The sequence below is a fragment of the Periplaneta americana genome, chromosome 9 (genome assembly GCF_040183065.1).
Source record: "Periplaneta americana isolate PAMFEO1 chromosome 9, P.americana_PAMFEO1_priV1, whole genome shotgun sequence".
NCBI classification, from domain to species: Eukaryota; Metazoa; Arthropoda; class Insecta; order Blattodea; family Blattidae; genus Periplaneta; species Periplaneta americana.
In genome coordinates, this window is record NC_091125.1 from 117,848,993 (window position 1) to 117,864,625 (window position 15,633).

The 15,633-nt window shown below is 33.1% G+C and overlaps 1 protein-coding gene across 8 annotated transcripts in view; it reads left to right on the top strand.

Annotated features, from left to right (window-relative positions):
- The window catches only part of LOC138706417 (ral GTPase-activating protein subunit beta), a 76,211-nt gene that overhangs the window by 31,710 nt on the left and 28,868 nt on the right, over positions 1-15,633 (top strand). For 7 of the 8 annotated variants that reach the window (XR_011333991.1, XM_069835706.1, XM_069835700.1 and 4 more), the window contains 4 exons: positions 2,980-3,118; positions 4,613-4,723; positions 9,905-10,066; positions 12,626-12,766. Coding sequence is in view for 7 of the 8 variants with exons in the window: in XM_069835706.1 (XP_069691807.1) it covers positions 2,980-3,118; positions 4,613-4,723; positions 9,905-10,066; positions 12,626-12,766 (553 nt within the window). In the remaining variant the exon portion in view is untranslated. The remainder of the gene's footprint in view (positions 1-2,979; positions 3,119-4,612; positions 4,724-9,904; positions 10,067-12,625; positions 12,767-15,633) is intronic. The other variant, XM_069835704.1, reaches the window with a different exon arrangement.

Sequence of the window (15,633 nt, forward strand, 5' to 3'; positions counted from 1 at the left end):
TTCGAACAATCAAAATTTTAATGACCTGCAAATACTTTAACTATCGGAATTTAAAAGGTTAAAGTGTAGTGGTCTTAAAAAGAATTATGCCTCAGGATAGCTCAGTCAATGTATAAATATTATAGGCCTACTCATTAAAATTAATAGAATTTATATATTTCAACTATTGTTACATACCTGTTTGCTACAAATCTTGCAGAATATTATTTTTCCATCATAAGTGAATTCTGAATATTCTGTTAGCCATTGTCGGATCAATGTAGATTTTGCACTTATATTTTTCGGCATTATCGCGTTAAACTTCACAGGAAAACGTCCTACCGCTTAAAACTTCTCAACACAAATAAGGTGAGGGAAAGAGCAACTGTTAACGAGCATTCAAATGAACCGTTGTTATTGAGATTCAATTGGACAAAAATACAAAGTTCTACTTATTGTTGCATTTCCTGGTAGTGTTAACACTAGGAGGGCCATTCTTTGAAATATTTTGTAACGGTTTACCCTACTAATTCGCAGTTTTACCACTTTTCATAAATATTTCAAAAACACTCTTTCTCCAAAAATTGTGATTTTATGACACTCTGAAGGGCAGTACAGCTAATCGGTTTCAGACCGAAAACAGTCATTTTTATAGTATAGTATATCTCTGAATCGGTAGCAGCACATGTTGTGATTGTTGCCTGCTTCAAAACTAAGGTTGGTTCTTTGTCGGCATTTATGCCTCCAAACATGTTAAATTCGGTGAAATCTATTGCGAGTGTCGTGAGATTCAAAACATTTTGTTTCCTTTATCAATGGTTTCATGGCCGGTGTGAAGCAAACTTTCCACTTTTTAAATGCCTTAAATTTCGCAGTGAATGCATGTATAAATTATAAAAAGTAAGAGTAAAATGCGAAACTTTACAGTGAGTTAGGCATTTTTAGGCGAATATTAACAAATTAGGCTCTAATAACCGTTTTAGGGCATTTTAGGGCACTATAAAACTCTTTGAATACCTTTCAATTTCCATGAAACACAAATATTAATAATTATTTTTACTTTTCTCCTAAAGAAACAAAATAGGCATTTGCCCTAGAATCCGATGTCTGATGATAACCAACAGTATATTCACGTAATCAATGTTGGCAACCCTCCTGTTTGGAACTACGCTACGGAAAATTTAAAAAATGAATTATATCGTCACCAATTATGCTTAGACTGTGTTATGTATTTAATAACTGTTACAAATAATTGATTTTCATCACATTTAACATTAAAATATATCCAAACAATAAAAGTATCATTGACACATTTGGGTGGTAACACTGGTTGCAACCGCAGCAAAAGTTTCAACAAAACCGATATCAAAAATGCTGCGGCTGCAACCTTGAGAACCCTGTTCACATGTCGCTATTTTTAAGTTGCGCGCAGCATGGAAAAGTAGCGAGCAGCAGGTTCGGCAGCCGCTACTTTTCGGGTTGCACCGTTGTTCACACGTCGCAGTATAAGACTTGCGCAGTTTTTTGTACTGCAGCGGTGCAAAAGTACCGACGTGTGATCGTACCTATAGTCTTTTTCCGATCTGTGCGATTCGTCCGATGCGTGCGATACGATGTAGTGAACGCTTACCTTTATGCAACTTAAATACTGCACTCCAGCACTGTGGCCAATTTGATGAAGCAGTTTCATAGTTTTGCTTATTGTTTTTCTTAGCTGTGACAGACTTTAATGTTTTAATTCTATTCTAATGCTGTAATAATAAATTTCGTCAATATCACTTAACATACTTCACACAACTATGTATGTACAGACCCAGAAACAGAATTTGGGCCACCTGAATTTTATTTCTAGGTCTGTACAAAAACTGTTCGTTGTTGATGAAGTATAGAGTTGGCACTACTTTTATGTAAAATATACAACAGTGCGAATGGACATTGGTTTTTGGAATCATTGATTTAGGTATGTTTAAATATCTTCGTATTTGTGAGATACCCATAAACTGTTAAAACTAAACATGACTTAAAAAGGGTATAATATTTCAGAAATTAACTCTTTACAAATCGTACGAAATTTGTTGGGATGAAAATGGCAATAAGGTAGACTTCCTCCGAGTATTTAGAATTGTTCTGTAGTTAGTTTTATTATTGTCACACATTATCATTTCATCAAATTAGAATAGTGTATACTTCACTGGTATTATTATTTGTCCAATAGTGATGAAACTCAGGTGACTTGCTCAGTTATCTCCCAATATAGTTCGAAAATGTTGTTTTAGTTCTCTTCTGTGCCCAGTTTGTGGCCAATTCGTAGGTCTTCCTTGTTGAGAGTCGTCTAAGTTTTTTTGCATGTTATGTATATTTGATTTCCCATACATTGAATTCTGTATAGGTATTGTGGCAACAATCATGGCGAAATGTGGTTATTGCTGATTTTTATATCTGTTTATGATTGAATCTCCTTGTAAATTTTGCTTTTAGAATTTTATGCATTGGACGAAGTGTAAAGATAAAGTATTGTAATGCTGCAAAAAATTATGTGAAGATTTTGACTAATATACAAAGTTTTCGATATCAGGGCTGTCAGGAATACTGAAAACAAAATGGTTTACTGTCTGTTTTGTGTCTGTACAGCGATATCTTCTAAACTATTGGACGAATGAGACATGTGAAGTCTTCGATTTCTATTGTTACCTGCAGTTTCATATTTTCTACATCATTTCTTGTTAGTCCTACATGTACGGAGGAATCGATTACAGTATTGTTTGTTGTATTCCTATTTTTAGGAATTTGGTTTATTTCCTGATTCCATGTGTTATGATTATTTATGTGGAAATATAATTGGAATTCTGTGTTAGCATCATTAAGTGTGTTTTGAAGTACATTTTGGTTTGGGAAGCACACTGCTGTGTATGGTATGGACCTCTGTGTTTGAAGAGGATCATCAAGTATAGAATTTTCTTGAGTATGAAGATTAGCTTGCTATCTGTGTTAATTGAACAGAACCTCAACATTAAGGAGCTAGGAGGACCTACAGAGCGTGGACCACTGACATTTGCACAGCTGAAGCCCCGCCTCATGAACTTGCTGATCAACGCTTTGCAAGTGGAGTCCGACCCACAGAACGCACAGATGTTGTTAGGTAAGAGCTTACCTCGTAGTTCTGGTTTTATGATAGTTCTGGTTTTATGATTCTGACTCTTGACTCCACAACTTTTATTATTATTTTTTTTTACTTGGTTATTTAATGACGCTGTATAAACTACTAGGTTAATAAGCGTCGATGGAATTGGTGATAGCAAGATGGTATTTGGCGAGATGAGGCCGGGGATTCGCTATAGATTACCTGACATTCGCCTTACAGTTGGAAAAACATCGGAAAAAACCAAACCAGGTAATCAGCCCAAACAGAGATCGAACTTGTGCCTGAACACAACTCTGAATCAGCAGGCAAGCACCTTAGCCAACCGAGCTACACCAGTGGTTTCCACAACTTTAATTTTACTTATATATTGCTCCTTCTAAAGTTCAGATTCAATCATAAAATAGCATTTATTTTCAGTACCGGTAATCATCACAGTAAAATAATTGTAATCACTTCAGTGTTTGTGATTATGTAAATTTGACAATCCTGTCATTTTCATTAACTGTAATGTATGAGTAGAAAGTGAAACTTACTTTTAAAAATTGTCATTTAATTGAATTGTGTTATAAGAATATAATTTTAAGCCCATTATATACTCAACGATCTGAGAACAATTGAGTGTTACATAATTATTACACAGCCATCAGCGTGGCTCAGTCGGTTAAGGCGCTTGCCTGCCGGTCTGAAGTTGTGCTCGGGCGCGGGTTCGAACCCCGCTTGGGCTGATTACCTGGTTGGGTTTTTTCCGAGGTTTTCCTCAACCGTAAGGTGAATGCCAAGTAATCTATGGCGAATCCTCGGCTTCATCTCGCCAAATACCATCTCGCTATCACCAATCTCATCGACGCTAAATAACCTCTTAGTTGATACAGCGTCGTTAAATAACCGACTAAAAAAATAATAATAATTATTACACTATTTTTGTAAGTACTGGTACTGACAAAGAAGAAGCTCTTATAACGAGTTTCAATATAAAAACATTAACTTAATACTCACCATGTAGTTGTTATTCCCACTCCATATGATTTACTGGCTTATTAAGGAAAATGTTAAAGTAGTATTTTATATATTGAGAGGAAATCAGTATCAGTACATTTCTGCCATTTCTCAATTACTGGTACAATAGGGTTAGTTGGAATGGTGGTTAAACACACGGAAATAGTTCTCCTTCAATGGCTCTACATTCTCTGTCCTTTCCTTTGTTTATTCCGAATGGAAGATAGTTCTTATGTGACTATTTACTTGTCTGCACATAGCCATAACATTATTTCTCACCCAGTGATTACACGAGCAGTGTCACTTTCACTTTCAAATTTTGTTGAGACAGGATCATGTCACACATTTTGCATTGAAATTGATACCTGGAAAGTTATCCACAGCGCATTGGCTACAACTACATAGAAATGGAGAAGTAGAGAAAGCAGGTATAATTGGATTTGGGTAGAACTATGCTAACATTTCTTTTGAGTCCATGCTAATGTATGCTTGCAGGGGGCCTGCTCCTTAGTGTACAGGACTCGGCCAGTGCTGAAGAAGTGGAGCAGGTAACTCAACCAGATCCTGGACCAGGAAGCGACACCACATCCAACCTGCTGTCATCTGGTGAGTGCAGTACAGTATATGTTTCTCAGGTCTCTGGCTCTTAAGTCTCCCACCCACTGTCTCAGTACATTTAGTATATTTTTTTGCGTAATTAAGAATCAAGTGAAGTCCGTTACCCTCCCGTCTTCATTATGTTCGTATGATAATTACTATGTTGCTCAAATCCTATGCCCTTATTTGCTTTTGTCATCGTATCTTTCAAATTAAAAAAAAAATATTTGGAATTTCCAAAATATGTCAACTTTTAAGTTTTGTATATGATGTTGATTATAATGGTGATGATGATGATGATGATGATGATGATGATGATGATGATGATGATGATGATGATGATGATGATGGTGATGGTGATGGTGATAATTAAAATAGTAATACTAATACTGTAATATGCTTAGTGGAAAAATTACGAACTTTTATGTTTATACGTAATAATTTCAATTTTAAAGTTATATTATATCATATGATATATTTTTCGTTCCTTGAAATTTAATATTTAACTTCTGCATAATAGTAAGTAGACCCCGAATTTTGGTTAGTGCTACTTATTTTGGAAACCAACATTGTTCAAGAGCAGAAAGCCTTTATGATTTGTAAGGTAATAATTTTTAATTCATTCGGTTTTAACTCTTTCTTGGTCCTCAGGTGAAAGAGAGGAGAAAAAAGAATGTACCATACTTGTTGAATCCGTTACGTCATATTCTCTATATTGCATCAATAAAATAAAAAGTAATTCTGAACTCTTGTCCTGAATAAATCACAATTACTTTCTTTCTTTATCGAGCTTAAGATTTTAATGTAATTCGAATAATGTTCTGTTGGTTGCTGGCTGGAATTGCTGTCTCGAGCTAAGAAGTGTTTACATTTTTTCTCTCTGATCTATTCAGGAAAAGAATTGAAAGATGAAGCTACTGTTTCATAAAGAATTAATGTAAATTAATCTTCAGAGAGATTGTTATATAGATAGGAACAAATGTGTGACTGAAGGATTTAATCAATCACGCTTTTCCCATGTTTCGTGAACAGATTAAGTTCATTTTATTTTCCTGACACTTAGAAAATATTTTGATTCATGTGAGTTCCCTTTTCCCTGAAAATGTACACATCTTGTTTCATGTATACCTTACATCATAGAGATTAATAGACATTTCGTGAAATAATACGAATAAACCAAACGTGTTCTTATAGATAGATATTTGATAGCCGTCCCAACCAGGGTTTAACAATCGTCTTCCTAATCAATTCTAAATTAATATTTATAATATATAATATATATATTTATAATAATATATAATTTCCTTGAGAAAATACAGTACCAGTATATGATTTTGCTACACAAATACACTGTTAAAGCATACTTGTTTCATGTTGCTTTTAGATGCGTGTGTGTGTGTGTGTGTAAATGTACAAAACATTTAATGTTGTGAAGTTTGTTTACCCATTCACCCATCCATCACCATTCGTTGGATTTTTAATTGCATTTGATAGTTTCATGTAATGTTAATGACAAAATTAAAGTTGGATGAAGGTTTTTAAATAATTTCGTGTATTTGTGATAGAATGTGTACCAGTACTTTAAATAATAACTTTTGAAGCAAATGGACAATAGTCCTAAAGAATAACAGCAGTGAATCATCTATACGTAACTTTTGCTATAAAAATGTATAATTCATTTCAAAATGATAAACTTGTGAATTTATTATATGCAAGCCTATGTCATTATCTACTCTATGTAGAATTGTGAAACTTCGAAGATATACTGTATTATTTAAAAGAAAAATTCTTTGTGATAGCAGAATTGCAGAAGATCAAATTATTCACTTTGAGTTTATGTTTAAAGAAATGTTACATGGCTTAATATACAGTTATGCAATTTTGTAAAACATCATGAAGACTTATTATGCAGAGTTATAAAATGAAATGCATTAGATTATGGTTGTATTGGTATAGAATCTCTCTTGTGCGTCATATCACTGTGAAAGTTTCTAGGATAAGTAACTGTTCAGTGAGAACAGTACAAGTTTAAGTGTAATTAAATTTTTTCACACTTGAAAATTATAATACGACGTAGTGTCAGTGGTGTAAAATTCTTATCTGCAAAGCAGACAGCTTGGCCTTTTGGGGTCCCATGAAAAGTTTTTTGAATTATTTTATAATTTTCTCTAGGGGAGCTTTACCATTTTGTTACGTCACTGCAGTATAATGTAAATCAGTGGGTGGAAGTAATGACCAGTGACTTAATAGACTAAACAGTAATGGAACATGGATTACCTCAATATTTGAACGAATATAAACAGTTCTCTATCTTGCTTATATGTCACACGCAATATGTAATAGTTGTAACGTAATTTATACAGAGACACTGTTTCCGTTCTACAAAGTTTTGGATCTGATTTAACCATCAAGATTCGAGTAAACTAATATTGCACATACATCTTTTTAAAATAAAAATACAGCAAACTAATACGTTGAAACATGTTACAACTTATTTTTTGGAAAAAATACTTCAACTTTATATTCTTTTTTTATGTGGTTGTGCTTATTGTACACTGACATCAGATTTGCTTTGCTGTGCAGGAATTACTGCTACTTCTTTATGCTTTGAATCTGTTGCTTTTTTCTTACCATCTACCTTCTTTTTTTCTTTTCTTCACGTGCATTGGTTACTTTAATTTTAATTTTGTCTATTGTTAATGTTATATTTTTCACTGCAAAATAGATAACGCACTGCATTTATTGACCCTAACAGCTTTAAGTTTTTAGACATTATATTTCAGGCTAACTTTGACATTACGGTTTGTGTTTAAATCATTACAAAAGAACGTAAGTGGTTGTTTTATTTTCTGGGGGGGGGGGAATAGATTTTCAAGGATACTCAAGAAAGTAAATAATACTGTGTTTTCTTTGTTCTTTTTCTTTTAGATAAAATTAATTTTAATGCAGTATATAATACATATTCTACTAATTTTCCAAATGTTCATCTACAAAACTACTTCGTGCTTTGTGGATTCAATTTTTTTTTGTCTTGAAGTAGTGTAATTATATGACAGACATGATAGTTTATAGAAGGTTTTATATATTATATGATGACTTGTACATATAAATATACAATTTGTAAAAATACTTTTAAAATGAGCACTATCCACTGAAGTTTATTTATTTATAAGGGCATATTATATTATACACTAACAAGAGCAAAAATGGTACAATGGACTTTTGGAATACTCATGCTGCTGATTTTAATGCAAATTCTTTGATATTAAAGATATACTGTATACCACACAAATTTCTCCGTAAAAACAATAGAACATTATTTGAAGACACTTTGCATGAAAGCCCCCTTGGTACTATCAAAGCAATTGGAAATAGAAATAATGTTGAAGTAAAGGCTATGATAGAATGTAGTAATAATAGTAGTAGTAATCTAATGCCCAAATGCTTGGATATATTCCATTTACTTTCTTGCTTCCCAATAAAGTCCAGTCAGTGTTCTGGTAGGTGACGCCTTGAGAGCTAAACAACTCGAAAGGTGATCCTTATTCATTGCAGAATTGTCTTCACGACACAGGATACAATTTGGAGAGTAGAAGATTCCAATTTTATAATGGTATGCAGCCAACTAGTCGTAAACTGTTAACAATCTAAATGCTGCTACAGCATAATGTCTTAGATGTTCAGGAATTATTTATTTTGCAATATAGCTGCCCATGATTTGTCATAACTTTGAATTTTGAAGTGCTCTAACAGTCCTTTCTGGAAGGTTTTTTTAATTATAATTTTTGCAGAGTGATAGAGTAAATTTTGATTTGGTTTCTGTAAAATTTTGGTGCCCTTTTTTGCTAAAAAAAAATCAGCAATGTCCTTACCGTGGATCCTGCAATGTCCTTACCGTGGATCCTGCAATGAGAGAGTATCCATTGAAGATGGATAATTTGATTTTGTTTGAACAATAATCTGATATTTTTTTTTTTATTTCTAACACTCTACTGGAGATTGGAGAATTATTTGTTGCTATTGCTTGTATAGCCGAAATTGAATCACTTAAAATAAATGCACACTGAAATGAATTTATTCTGTAGAGAAGATTTTTAGTGCCATCTTTATTGCCGAATTTCACCATCAAAGTAGATGGAGTTTTTCCCAACTGCGACATAGAAGCTAAATAATTTTGAGTAATTCCAGCTCCAGCTCCATCCTTTACTTCCAATCTGGATCCATCTGTATAAATATGTAGCCATTGTGATTCAGGGCTATGATAGAATGTTACACCAATTACTTTCTTTCTGTCCTGAGTATCTTACCCTGAAGTTTGATAAAGTTTGGGAAAAAGGTGTAGTGGAGCATGAATACATGCATAAAATATGTTAAGGTTTTTCAGCCCCTGTTGTAGAATAACCACCAGCGTTTTTTTAATCAGATCTGTTAAATAGCTGCCTCAGTAGAGCAGTGGTAGCTCTTCACTGCAACCTTTCAAAGATAAAATTGAATAGTAAATTGTAACTGCTGCAGAAAGTAGGTGTTCTTGTCAGAAGACAATCAGTTTTAATTGAAAATAAACATTACTTCTATCTCTCAGGGCTTAAGTACGTTTCTGGTGGTGTGGAAAAGACTTCTTAATGGCCTTAACTCCACCAGAATAAATAAAATAAAGAAATAGAATATTTTAGAAAGTATCATCCAAATAATATTACCGTAGTTAAATTTTTGGATGTAAATAAGAGGAACACCAAAATATGCCAAGTAAAAAGAGGGAAACAGATAGAAGAGATAGAATAGCTGAGGTGTGAATAATAGTGAAAAGACCAGGAATTAAGAATTTGAAAGTTTCATTACATTATCTTTAAATGCATAGTCTTTGAAAACTTTCGTCATTATTAATCAAATAAGTATCAATTTTTAAGAGCTATACACATTTTTTTATTTAATTTTAAGTTATGTTAGTTGAACGAAGATAACACAGTATATTCATTAATGTTTTTTCTTTGATTAAATTAATGAAATGAAAATTATACAGAGGCAAATGTCACAAAATTATTGATTATTTAATGCAAAGCACTGTGTGTGTTTCTTTTCTCCAAAGCTCCAGTTTGCGTGAATATTTTGAAGTTAGCCTGACAATGATTGTTGTTGTTTTGTGTTGTGTTTTGTTGTCCCAGTCATGTTTATGGTTCTGTTCATCCCTAGCTTCTGATACAATTAGTTCGCTCAGCCTTCCCAGCGATTATCGCAGCGTGAGCCTTGGAGGAGGGGACGAGGTCTCGCCCGAGACCGAGGCAGATGGCACGATGTCAGCCGGGGCGTTTGGTAACATGATGTTGATAGACTACCCCATGGGACTGAACAAAAGTAAACATCACTCATTGGTCCTCTCTTTCTCTTGAACCATACTGTGTTGAGTGTTGCAGAATCGTGTCACATTATTTATTGACATGTGCATGTCGTGTATGACCTAGTGTTTGATAACATTAGCTATTTCTCCAGAAAATAGGTTATTACTTTTTTTTTTTTGCTAACTTCTTTCTCTACAGCGCTACTTACAATACATACTTTGTAGACTAAAGTATTACCAACTTGCTACTTGAAAGAAGCAAGACTTTATTGGATTCAATTAACTTGACTGTGCTGCCGTAATTAATTTGTTAACTTGGTTGTTTATACTTTTGCCAACATTAAGATTTAATACGATTAAAAGTAAGGGCTCCACTTGTAAGAAGACAGAGGCACCTTCGAATTACTTATGATGATTACTGCACACAAATCTATTAACCTAAAAGACCTCACCCAAAACTGGCTTCTTATTTCTTTTATTTTGGTTTTGATATTATACTTGATGTTAGTTTTTGTAATTTACAATTTATGCTTTGTGACTCAAGTGCACATTTCCAAATAATTCTGTCCTTCCTTATACACATTACTAATGGTTGCGTGCTCGCAAGTAACCAGCAGAGTGAAAATTGCTTTTGTATCATCAAGCAAGACGAACACGAAGAAAGCACGTTCAGATCTATCACCATTCTGATAGCATACTGGTTTGATTCTTTCTTTCCATTTGCACGTACTGATCTGGTGATTGAAATGGATATTGAGTTTTAAAATCACTGTTGTATTTGAAAACAATCTTTAATGGAGTAAAATAAATTTTATTGCAACAGATATGTGATTGAAAGGTGTTGGAAATAATCAAAAAGTGAATGAGGACAGCAAATGACATGTAGGTATACATAATGTACATAAAATTATCATGAAATCGTTGGATTATATTAAAATTATGTAGTAAGAATATCTGTCGCAGTTTTACCTAGTAAGAAAAGCGTTTTATAGCTATTCCCTGGTTATATTCATTACATGCAACGGACATATCAGGTGACATTCAGATCCTACTTTACAAACTTTGTATTATGAACCATAATTAATTATTTAAGTAGTGTTCAGTTTTATTTTAAGTTGAATCCAATGTTCACAAATGCCATTCTCCTACACTGAATATAATCATTCGTAATTTGTTTTTAGTCCGTTAAATAAATAATGATATTCATAGTATCTTTTTCTACAGTATCAGTAGTTTTCATTCTCACTTTTATAGTACGACTATTCATAAAAATTGCAGTACAGACAGAGGGACTGCAAGGCCATGAGAATGTTGGCAGCAACTGGCAGGTTTACCTGCTTTATCACCCATATTTTTTGCTGTCTCCAACTGCCTGCGAGCAGACAACCTGTTTTCTTTAGTGTTGCGCAACCAGTGATTCAAATAAGGTACTGCTTACACAGATATTTGATTTTATGGACAGGTCTTATTAAAAACTATCCTTCAGTTTCTTGGATACAATTCAGATCAAAAGTTCCTCTGATGATATTAATGATGGATGGTAAATACAATTACCAGTTCAGTGGTTCATTGTTAAAATAAAACAGTTCTCTATGCATAATTTTTCTCACAACAAAAGTATAGTTCCCTTTGTAAAGAACAGTTCGTAGCTCAATTAGCCGACAAAAATATATCTCACCTAAAGAGAATTTTTGGAATTTTTTCCAGTTATTATGCTTTGCCATCTTCCTGCTGTTGCCACCATCTCATTTCATCGACTTGAGAATAGGCCCACTATTTTAAAGAGATTGTTAAAGAAATTATTAGCACTATTCATATCTTCTGTATACTTCATCTCCTTAGATATTATTTGTTATTCTTTGTTGGTAAGCAGTCTCCACAGACATAATCTTTGTTTCACTTTGAATGAACTCTGGAAAGTATGTAATATTTGAGGTGCATGACTAGGTTTTGACTGATTGCATAATAATAATAATAATAATTGTTGGCAAATTATGAACAACTGAGAAGTGTGATAATGTTACTAAACGAAAGTCACAAGATATATATGATTTCTATGATGGTGATTTTATTATAATTTTTTAAATATGTATTGCCAGATGGTGTTTCTGTATCATGTTACTTCTTAGTATAGTCATGCAACGAAATATTATATTTGTGTAGCTGGAAAAATTACGGAAGTACAAGCATCCATAGTTAGTGCTAGTTCAGCTTCGGTTAATGTAATTACATACAGTAAGAATTAAAATATTTTATCATAGCCTTAATATTTTTTCTGCATATTAATAGCAGTATCTAACACAATACTATGCAAATACTAGAAACATTTTTAGTTTATCAATAACACTGAACATATAAATAGTACATTAATTTGGCTGCATGGTAATTCTTGTAGTATTTTCAAAAATAATTTTTTCTTTTAATTCGAGCAAAAATTCTCTTGTAGTAATTCTGCATAATTTTAACAGGAAGTATTACTAATGTTATACAGAAAACACATGATAACTTTTAGTTCTGACTTGATATGGACTCACTTTTCTTGACTTGGTATTTGAGCTGTGCTGTGATGTCTACAGATTCTGCGCATGCCCTCTTTGTGCGTGCAACGTATCTTGTTTGCCATCGCCTCATCTCATCCTGGAAAACGGATCTCAATGTTTCTCTGGCTGCATTGGAGCTGCTTGCAGGCCTTGCTAGGACACGAATCCGAGAGACAGGTAAGGCATCACATTAAGCATATCGTTCAATACTGGAATATTCTTTAAATACATCTTCAGCCCTCATACCTAAAATATAAACAATGCAATGTAAATCACAAGTTTATATTCTCATTATACACCTTTACAGTAAACCATATACCGAGTGTTTGAAACCTCTAGAGACAAAAAAATGTAGATGATAGCGGAGCCTATACAGAGTATTTAGAGATCAGGAACCAGTTGTTGGACATTCCTATTTCAGGCATCATGAGATCTTGAACGAAAAATATATTTGAGTTTTGAACGAGAAATACGTCTGAGGAATGTCTTTTATAAGTTGATTTGGTTTTCATAACAAACAACTGCCTACAGCTTGCAAAGCAATAACACAATTGTCTCAGGTAACATGGACCATTCAAAAGGGGTGGCAATCCCTATTAAGTGATTCTGTACAATTCTAGCCCACACATTGATAGAGAATCATTGCTGGTGACCAGACACGATGGTGATAAATGGATTTTCGTCATTCAAGACCTTGCTATTGTGGCAGTTGTTGAAAACACTATAATGCATGAAACAGGTCTTATCTAATACCTGTCTCATCTCGTTGCTGAGAAATAGTGTTTCAAAATGTGTTTACATCAATTTGGGACACTCTGTATCTTCTATTGTGGCCATGGTAGTCCTTTCCATGTGATGAAGTTCTGCACAATTTTTTATTAGCTATCATCCTTAATAGTATCAATACTAAGAAGGCACTTTAGCATTGTCTTTGTCCCCCTCCTCTCCCCCGTAGTTTGCCATCTTATATTTTTCAATTTTTTTCTTGTATAGCCTCAATTTTCACTTTTTTTTTTTTCTAAATTATAGCAATCAGGTTCTTTAAAATAAAAACATCATTTTGCAGAAATAGAATAAAGAAAACAGTATTATTCTTTGTTCTGCATTAGTTTAATTAAAATTTTCTTTTTTAAAATGAGTCACTGTCATTTTAAAAAGCATTAAAAATGACCTCTTCAAATAAGCATCTTATTACATCAATTTGTAAGTAATATAGCTTTTGGCACTTCCAATAGACTACATTAAGGAAGATTGTAAGGAAAAATAATATTATTCATCAGATTTTTACCATTTACACTTGCTCTGAAACAAACATCAGTATTTCCAACTTAGGTACTGTAATATCTACCTGTTTATTCCTTCTGTTATATAAAATTTGAACTACATTTAAAGATAGAAATTAGGAAATTCAAATATTTTTAATATGTGAGCCAAAGTCACACTTCCTATACTGTAGTGTTGTCTAATTTGACTATAATAGTTACCTTTTTTCTTAATTGTGTGCAGTAATCTTAAAATATTCGAAATAACTTGTCAGTGTAATTTCTCCTCTTGTGTAAGACAATTTTTTTGTATAAATAACATTATTACTTTCATTGCATGCAGCTAGGAAACTTACAGGTGAGATACAGATGTGAACTGGTGTTCTTATTTCAGAGTCGTAACAGATTATGGTATTATTGAATATTCCTTTTATTTGTGTGAACATTTATTTGTATCATAAACTGCAGAGTTACTAACATTCGCTGAAATATGGAAGAGTTGACATACGAATCAAAACAATTGAGAAATGCTTTTCAATTTTCTTTACAGCTTCTTCTTTGTTGTGTAAGTAGTCTGAAATAATTGTATCTTCCACTGCTATTTCTTCTAGTTGCTTCTTAATGGGCCAAAGCAAACTATCTTATTCTTAAAATAAGTGTTACTAGTTTTAAACTTGTAGCAATATCCCATACATATCTCTTTATATTTTACATTACATTACAATCCACTTCCATTCTTTTGTTACTTGACTATAAAATCATCCTCATTTCTTGAAGAACTCACCGCTCTTTCAGTAAACTAGGTGTACTGCCATAATGCAGTCTTATGTGGTATGATAGAATCCCCATAGGTTTTTGATAAGCATTTCGTAAGCTTCAGTGCAGAATTTTCCTAACATCGGACAAAATATTAATGCAGCTTGCTGCTTTGTTGAGGTATCCTTTGTATATCTGGCACAGACTGAATCTGTGCAAATTTCAAAGCAATGTAATGTCAAGCACATACAGATTAGATAGAAGCTTTCATGTCCTTTTGTTAATATTGATGCTTTGCTTTCCATCATAAAGTTTGTATAGTAGGAGAAAAATTTACTACATATCTCCTTTGAATCCTTAAATCTTAAGTAAGAAAACTTAATTGAAGAGTGTGATCCAAAAATGCGTTCAGTCCATTTTTATGAAAGGACTGAGCTAGTTTTTTTATTAACCAGTCTACAAACTGAGCGAGTTTTCAAGTGACATGCACAATAACACAAACTTTTAGACAAGGATTGGCGTTGTTATGGAAGAAAAGAAGCTTACATTATGATAGAGGTCTAAAAAAATCATACATATGTTTAAATCATAAAACTGGCCAAATGGACTGAGCGATTTTTTGGATCACGTTCTTCAATTGCTGTTAGTTTTGTAGCAAATATTGTTTTAAGATTTCCATATGTGTCTGTTTTTTTCTTTTCCACGATAAATAGTGTGAGAAATTATACGAGGTCCAGGTAGAACGGGTGCTATTGAGGGGAACGAGATCTGTCTTTACTACCCCCTCCATAGAGCCTCAGCATACTCTAGTACTTTATTACGTTATGGGAGGGCATGGAGCACAGTAGGTGGTGGCTACCATCAAAATGTTATTCATTTATCAGCTTAACTGAAACTATATATTTCTTAGATTAAATTCCTTCCAAATTTTTAAAGATTCCCTGCAGATTATACAATTTCATTTATACCACTCAGAAGGTCTTAATTAAGGATAAGCCACATGCTAATTTTAACTAAAATCTTTTA